This window comes from Hyalella azteca, unplaced genomic scaffold (genome assembly GCF_000764305.2).
Source record: "Hyalella azteca isolate HAZT.00-mixed unplaced genomic scaffold, Hazt_2.0.2 contig17938, whole genome shotgun sequence".
NCBI classification, from domain to species: domain Eukaryota; kingdom Metazoa; phylum Arthropoda; class Malacostraca; order Amphipoda; family Hyalellidae; genus Hyalella; species Hyalella azteca.
Window position 1 is genome coordinate 58,735 of NW_025947702.1, and position 8,811 is coordinate 67,545.

At 39.8% G+C, this 8,811-nt stretch overlaps 1 protein-coding gene across 1 annotated transcript; it reads right to left on the minus strand.

Annotated features, from left to right (window-relative positions):
- On the minus strand, window positions 1-4,404 carry LOC108668252. The gene is made up of 5 exons (XM_018155432.2): window positions 4,276-4,404; window positions 3,731-3,820; window positions 2,676-2,826; window positions 2,247-2,451; window positions 1-1,233 (listed from the first exon to the last, which is right to left on the minus strand). Exons 1-4 carry the CDS (start codon window positions 4,382-4,384, stop codon window positions 2,268-2,270), a joined length of 534 nt encoding a protein of 177 aa, XP_018010921.1. The 5' UTR covers window positions 4,385-4,404; the 3' UTR covers window positions 1-1,233; window positions 2,247-2,267.
- Window positions 4,405-8,811: the final 4,407 nt, after the last annotated feature.

Consider the following 8,811-nt stretch of genomic DNA (forward strand, 5'->3'; position numbering starts at 1 on the left):
AATCTTTATTAAGGTAGTGGTATATCATTCCTATAAGCTCGTGACAATGTAAGGCTTCGCATGAATTGCCATGTAATTCAAACATACAGTAGAAACAATTTCAGATTTGATGCGGGGGCTAGTTTACAAGTTAAGAAGATGGTTAGGCGATAAAAACCTGCCATGTTTCCCAATTGCGTCCGTGTTTACTGTTATCAAAATTATTTCACTACTGAGAAATAATCATACGTTTCTCTAGGTATTTGCCAATAGGTTGGAACCAAAATTGCGCTTATCGAAAGTCTTATTTCATTCAATATTATAGATACCAAGCAAAGTTGTGTAAATCTCTTCGTTTGGAAAGACTCCGCTCACGTTGCCAGGGATATTGATATCTTCATTCATATAATTTTTCACAACATTCTGTCCTCATTAAATTCTTATTTTCTAGAGCGCATGATTAAAGATGCTGCCACATGTTTCATACAGCAATCTTTTATGAGCTATGACTTTTTTCCAGAAACTAACGTCAGCCTGCGTATATAATTAATATTCTGAAGATATTAATATACCACGAATGTAGAAATATTTAACTAAAGAAAATGTCCAACATATTCTAATGTACGGTTGCCGCAAATCAGTTTTGGCCAACCTGACGTGTAAGTCAAACGTGTATTTTGGTAGCGAGGATACGAAGATTTCGAGGGCACGACGCGACTGGCGCTTCAAGTCAATAACAACAAACTCTTCACTTCACAAACACTTGATGCGACGCGATTTGGAGGCCTAACGCTGGCATGGTTAATAGAATAGTATATCATGTGATGTGTTCAATAATTTAATTTAACTGTGAGTATTTACTCCGTTCATTGTTTTAATTTAATCACTCGTGAAGTCTCCTTGAAATGGGCAGGTGACCCCAGGGTATATCACTTGAACAGGATGAAATGTAATCACTGCCGTAATTCGTCTGAAGCTACAATAACAATATTCGATATCAATATAATGTTGTATCAAGCATGTCCTCATCCGTAAACCGCTGTTGTGCGATTATTATACGAGTAAAAAGCACAAAACACAACAGACCTAACAAGATTCTATAAGCCGTATGATTAAAATGATTTTGAAAATTATTTTTTTTTCAATTTCTCTGCATATCACCGCGTGGCCGCCAGTGGATAATGTCTTGTAGACCAGGTTAGGTCTCAAATTATCTTGCCCGGGAATTTGCGATCCACCAACCGCACAAAAAGCCTGAAAAGTAGAAGACAATTTTTAGAAATAGAAAGCTTAAATTTTCGTTTGAAAGAACTTCAATTTTTTCATTTTACTTTTGTATTGATTCTTTTCACTACATAAAGACACTTCTACCATGCAGACATCGTTGGGGGTTTGGTAAATCTTAAAGCAATTAATTTGCTTTTTTTGTATATTTTTTAATACATATGTCTGGTATTTTCCCATTTATGAATGTTATGGAGAAAACTTGACAACAAATGTTGGTTCAGAAATTGTGCACACGAATAAGTTCTTTCTTTACTGGGCTTTCAAAGTTGTAACGAATGGTAAACATGGATTTAAATAAATCATATTTATATTTGAAAAAACTCTTTTTATGCATATCATCTAATGAAAAAATTCTTCCGCTTTGAAGTTAGAAGATAAATTTTTGAAATTATTTTAATTAAAAAATAGAAAATAGTCATAGAAACCAGATGTTGAGATATAATAATAGTTCAACAGCCTTGTTGATTACCCTCCATAAACCTTGTTTTTTTCCAGTATTTTTGTTTATTCTCATTTGAGGCTGAAACAAATACACAATTGTTATCAATTGTCATAAAAATTATAGATTTTTGCGTAAATATTATTGGTACTTCGAAATAAGATGCATATTTTATGGGACTCATTTATTCGAAAGTAAACCTTTGTGGAGTTATTTAACATTCAACTTCTCAACTTTCCACGTGATTCTTTTCTCCATTTCTTTACCATATCCTAACATAATCCCAAAATTTTACAAACAGTAAATTGCTTACCTACGCTTTTTTAACAATAAATCTAAAAAAATGGAATTCACGCTTGTAATCATCGGTAAAAAACTGCTCTAAATCGCGCCGCTTCAACACATTTCTGCCTGGTCTCTCCCGTTTGGAAAGACCCGGCGATTCTTGCTTCAACATTCCTCCCTTCCATCCTTCAATATTCAGGGCAAATATTGAACAAATGCATCATATATACTGTGTTAGATTCCTGCCGTCACATACCTACTACCACGCCGCAGCATTTTACATCCATTGAATGATGTTGTTCGTTGACAACTCGATGAAGGTGAGATCAGGTGCACTGCCAGCTGACGTCAGGGGCGCCGCGCCAGGGTCGTGGTATACCTCCCGGATTTGGGGGAGCTCCTCGAACAGCCGACGAGCGCCCGTAGCGGTGAGACCATTTCTCGGTAAGACCACACGCAGGCTGAGATGGCAATCAATTAAAGAATTAAGAAATAGTTAATATCCTTGTTATTTTATACTCTGATTCAAAAAAATATTTGTCAAATATATAAAGTCTCTTTCAAGTAGATATCAATTCATTTCGAAAGAGACAAATTCTTAGTTCTCAAATGGCAAGCGCTAGAGTAAAAGAAACTGCCAGAATGTGAATACGAATTAATTCATATTGAGTGTATTCATACGCACCGAGAATGCCTAAATTGGCGCAGGATGCCGATCATCCAGTCCAAGTCCTCGTCGCAGAGGTCTGGGAAGTGCCAGCGGGTGACCTTACAACCGTTCTTCCACAACAATGAACTGACGTCGAGAGGCGTTCCTCGTACATAACAAACATCGTCTGAAGAAGAGGCCGGACTCAAATGAACAAGAAAGATTTTCTCACTTAATGCATCCTTCTGTTCAGTATTAAAAATCTGTGTGATCCTCGGGCAATCCAAGGTCCAGCATTTTGACGGTAATGATGCCTCTGACACAATTTATGACAATTGCTCCTAACAATTTTCTGATAAAAAGTAAAAATACAGTGCAAAGAAATTGACTTCTAACCGAGGCTATTAGTGATTCAAACTCGCATTGAAGACGCCTACACTGACAGCTGTTTTATCATCCTGCATCTTAATTTGGCTGCATTGATGGTCTGTGGCAATGTGTACGTAACGAATCGAACTTTCTTTTTCAATATGCAGATCACCCAGGCCCATAAATGCTAAGTCAGTTTGCGTTGTTCATTGTCTTCGCAGTGACGATGGTTAATAAAAGCCTCCGACCTCTTCAACGGGCCAATTGATAGAGATGACAGGGACGTGTTTGTTTCATTAAGTTATGCTCTCAGTAAATTATGTTAACTTGTACAGTAGCGTGGTTATTACCTTAAAAAATAAAACTCAGTACTCACTGCAGTGAGTGCCAGAGAGCGCATTTTCGCGTCGACGAAAACTTGAAGTCACGGACGGACAGACGGACGGACAGACAGACAGACAGACAGACGGACATGGCGAGCACAATAGTGCATTTTTCCATAAATGAGAAAATGCGCTAAAAAGTAATGACTTATGATAATGCAATGCATTGGCATGGTATATCCATGTATCCATGCTACTGTTCGTCCACCACCGTCACTCATCGTTGCCAAGAGACGGCGAGGTCACTTTCTGCTTTTTAAATCAACAATTTTCAATATCAGTTTAACATCAGTTCAACAAGGAAGGGTTCAACTTACGGTTAAATATTCGAAAACTTACCAATTTGCTTTGGTAAAATTTGACACCATTCGCCGTAGCGGTCGCTGTCAAAACGGACACCGCTCTTGCAAGGTCCCGCTCTAGTTGCCCCTGTTTGGAATTTGGGTAACTCATCTTTCGCATGAAGTCCGAGGTAAGTTACCGAAAGATTTTAATTTTTATGTTAAGAGTAATTTATTTTGCCCACTTATTTGAAAGTGTTCGCGAACCTCAACAGTTTCCGCTTTTCATTTAATTTTCACTTGCTCTTGATGAACTCGAACTCAACTTTACTTCATAGTTGTGAGCATCTCACTGTTTCTTGAAGTATATAAAATGTAGAAAAACTAGTTAGTGTTCTGATCTAACAAACTTGCTTCAGGAATCAAATGTGCAACATAAGCGACGATAACAATTCATGGAAGAATGCCGTTTCTTAGGAAAGACTTGACAAATTCCACAACATGCAGTCGATAAAACGGTAATTTAATACAATTAGAATGAATCAGAAATAATGCGGCTAAAATATGAATCGGTCTTAGGATACAATCTACCACTCTGCATACCGACGTAGCGCCGGTTTTGTGAGAAGTGCCAGACTTGATAAACGGAGCCATACACGGTATCTAGGTGGTCTCTGTAAGCATAGGAAAATGTAAGAGAATGTATGAACATGTGTCAGGTGACACTATTGATACCATTTGTCCCTGGATATTTCCTCATTAATATCTTCCTTGTTGAAAGATAATCTCCTTCACTTCGATATGTCCATAAACATTTCCTTGTGTTTGCCTTCCCTGTTTATTAAGTCACGCCCTTGGTGACGTCGGATAGCGAAGCTATAGAAGCTCTGTCTCAAGTGATTAACTTCAGTCTTGGGCGAGGACCGCTACGGTATACCCCATAACCCCATTGCTCCTGTCCCTGGCAAACAGGACAGTAACGCTAGCTCAAAGTCTGAGTGGAGAACGCCCCGCTGATACACTATAGACTCATTTATTTATTTACTTCAACTAGACCCCGAAGACATCATTGTTAAAGCTCCAACTTATAAACTTAGATTATCCTAAACTGTAAGCCGAACTATAATCCTACAAGTATATTATATAATCGTTTACGCTGTTCCTCTATAACCTCGGATCCCGCTACTGAAGAACCACCCTCAGGTCATACTTAACTACGATTCTATATCGCATCGTCTACTACCAAATCGTAACATCTCACACAAGAAACATTACCTAACAAAAGAATGGGTAGAATTAGGTACAGTAATTTAGGGAGTTTTCCGAGTTGTTATGAAGTTGAAATTGCCATATCACGTCTAGACTTATGAGCATGGAACATGGAAAATTCAACTCAGGTTGGAGCTAAGAACGTTATTTGCGTTCCAACCACCAACAAGGGAAAGCTTCTATTGAATGAATGCTCACACGTGACTACTACCAGACAAAACATGAGTTTACACAAAATTTGATGTTCATTTTAAAGGTCCATTCGAGTTACGATGGAAGCCAAAGCGAGATCACGTCAGAGGCGACTCAGGATCTGAATGTGAATGAAACAACTATTGCTCTATTTAGTAAACTGATATACATCATCGCTTGCTCATACGTTATAGTTAAACGTGAAAACATCTATGCATAAACATCAACTAGAATACACATGTGGCATGGGCTCGGGCAGAATTTCTTCACATGGTTCATTTACTTTGTACTTATTCTTAAACCATGGCATATTTCACTCCATTTATGAGCGATAAGCTTTTTAGATAAGCTAAATATTAAACACACTACATTCGGGTGGTGGTGGTGGTGGTAATGGTGGTGGATAGTAGGAGATGAGACAGGACTGTAGGAGAGGAGACAGGACAGTAGGAGATGAGACAGGACAGTAGTAGATGAGACAGGACAGTAGGAGATGAGAAAGGACAGTAGGAGATGAGACAGAACAGTAGGAGATGAGACAGGACAGAAGGAGATGAGACAGGACAGTAGGGGGTGAGACAGGACAGTAGGAGATGGGACAGGCGAATGACGCATGGTCGGTTTGGTTAGAGGGGGGGGGGGTGATGTGAGGATGATAGAATAGAAATGTCGGCACTGAAGAAATAGGCTCATGGCCTATTGCCGATTCCTGTACTTTTTGTGACTTGATTCCACAAGGGATCCGGCATTTGGAACCCGATCTTTCCATAGCTGACGATTGATTGAGATAGCTGCTGGACTTATTGCCTGGTCCGTAATTTGCTAGGCATCTTAAGACTGAACATATGCTCCTGCATAGCTTCGTCCAGTCTGTTCGTGAAGGCGTTCATATTCAGAGCGTCAACGATGCTGTCAGGGTGGCTGCACATTTCCGTGACTCTAAGCGAGAAGAAATATCGTCGCATGGATGTGTTACAATGCAGTTTTTAGTTTATAGCCGTGGCCCCTGATGTTGTTCTTGTTTCTATTTCCATTAATCCTTCTGGGACCTTGCATAAACCGTGGGTACACTTGTTTACTTCAATGAGGTCACAACGCAGATGTCCATAACGGAGGCTTGAAAGCTCCATAATCTTTAATCTTTATTCATAAGGTTTGCCTTTTACTCCTGGAATTATCCTTGCTGCACGTCTTTGAACACTCTCGACTAAATTTTCGTCCTTTTCTAATTTTGGTGACCTCACTGCGTTTCCAAACTCTAGATTCGGACGCACGACAGCAACAAATAACAGCGTCATTGCTTCTGCATCTATGTACTAGCAGGAACGTCTGATCAGTCCAAGTCGATGATTGGCTTTATTATCTTGAGCTTCAAAATGCTTAGAAAAGTTCAACTCATTGTCGATATTAACTCCTAAATCTTTTTCCATTGTGGACTTTGACGTCATCACTCTGTCGTTGCAACCATGTCTTCTCATACTGTAATCTTGCTGTTCATTATTCTTGCCAAGGTGGATTACTTCTTTACATTTGTTAGCATTTGAACGCAGCTGCCACTTAACAGCCCAGTCAACTAACCTGTCAAGATCACCTTGTAGTTGTACTTTTTGTGACGTATTCTTCACTGCATTATAAATTTGTACGTCGTCAGCATACATCGAGCACACGCTAGACACAGCTTCTGGCAGATCGTTTATAAACGCAACGAATAAAACAGGCCCGAGAGCGCTTCCTTGTGGCACGCCGCTGCGCACTGAAGCCCAGTCTGATACCCATTAATTCTGACACGTTGTCGTCTCCCTACTAGAAAATCTCTGATCCATTTGAGTACATTACTCTCAATTCTCAAAGATTTCAATTTCCGCAACAGCCGCTCATGTGGGACACTGTCAAATGCCTTGGCAAAATTGAGGTACCCAGCATCTACTGGCTCCCATCCGTCCAGCAGGCGGGTCCATTTGTTCAGAGTATACAAGAGGTGATGGTTCTATATTTATATAAGTTTGAGTACTACTGAGAAGAAATATATATTTACATATATGGATACGTACTCTATTTTCATTCGCTTCACTTTTTTGTGTATTGTATGATTATAATTTTTGGTATTCTTTTTTTCTTTTGCTGATTTCATGATCATTAATCGAATTTATTCTTGAGAAAAGGTTACTCACCCCAGCCTCCTTGCAACGAACTCATATTATGCCAGTGAAAGTTTATAAATAGTGGGCATTTTATCATTATTTTCACACGTTCTTATTACTATTATTTTTTTGAATTGTAAAACTATTGACGAATGTACCTCAAATCGTTGATGCTGACTCCCATGCCTCCATCCGCCTGTCCTGCCGGTCTCCAGAAGGAGTCCAGAGGCAGCAGGCCGATGTCGCCGGTGTGGTGGGCGGCGAGGTGGGAGAGCAGCTCCCCCAGGCCCGAGATGGGGCGGGTGTGGGTGGACAGCACCACGAGGCGACTGGGCTTGATGTTGTAACGCAGCCTGGTGACAGCTTGCTGTGCTTCATCCCATCTAGTGACTGTCCAAGGCACACCGTGCTCATATGTTGAAAACTCATATGTCTGGAAATTCCACGGAAAATTTTCATTATGTTACTTATATTGATGAAGAGTAATTCTATAAGCAATATTGGTTATTCAGTAACACGAATGCGTTTGCAAAAGTAGAAAAAGTACATTAATATAAAAAAACGTTAGGCATATGAAAATCATCATTTCTCCGCTTCAAAGGAGGCTTTATAAACGTTTCTTTTTCGTACGTTTGCTAAAGCCTTCAGCCTTCTAAAGTTCCCTAATTTAAAAACGAAGTAATAGTTTGCGCTTCCTTTCGAATATGAAATAATCTCAACAGGTATTTTCTCCTGAATCTTGCTTTTATTCCCTTTCTCTTGAAAATCCATTAGATCTATTTATCGTTCTCGTATACACTGAAATCAGTAAAAGTCTTTTTTTTAATCAAAACAGCACAAAATTAATACCAGATCCATTGCCTGGTTGAATCTCAGTAAGAAGGAAATAAACACGAATCGATCGTAGAAGACAATTAATGTTGAGACTCAGAGGGAGGGAATTTTTATCGCCATATATGGCCATCCAGGCCTCTTTTATATCGCAATGTATTCGCTGAGTAGCGCACAATGACAGTGGGGTCATAAACTCTGAATATGAATGGGTTATTGTAGCATGGCTTCAGGCTTGTTGCTGGGCAAAACTGGGTCAGGAAGACCCACACAGGAGTGATAAGTTTTGCCTTATTAGTACATTGACCCTCATTCTCTGAGCAATGACTCACCGGCCCAGGAACCTGGAATGTTCGAGGAGTCGATCCCGTAGCTGCGCCTTGCGGTGGCGTCGCCTGAAGGTCGCTTTGCACTCGCAGCACGGCCGCGCCAGCGCCGGCGCACGGTCGCGCCGTCGCCGCAACAGCAGGCCCTTGAATCTAGAATTTAGAATCTATTAACTCGTTAGCAGCACGAGATAACACTTAACATAAAAATACCCAAGTAAACGTACGCAACACATAAACAATAAATAAGTTATCCACTTTTGCAGCATTCATATATTGATTACGATGTAAGATTGATAATTTCTTGGTAACACATTTTAACTTAACCCTAAGAGTTTCAAACTTGTTGGTATGAGACAAACATGCCCGAATCTGCTCTA

Coding starts and splice junctions, on each gene's coding strand:
- LOC108668252 (XM_018155432.2), bottom strand. CDS start 4,384: ATGTTCATACATTCTCTTACATTTTCCTATGCTTACAGAGACCACCTA. Junction 3,821..4,275: donor ACAAAACCGGCGCTACGTCG/GTATGCAGAGTG, acceptor AATTCCAAACAG/GGGCAACTAGAGCGGGACCT. Junction 2,827..3,730: donor AATTTTACCAAAGCAAATTG/GTAAGTTTTCGA, acceptor CCTCTTCTTCAG/ACGATGTTTGTTATGTACGA.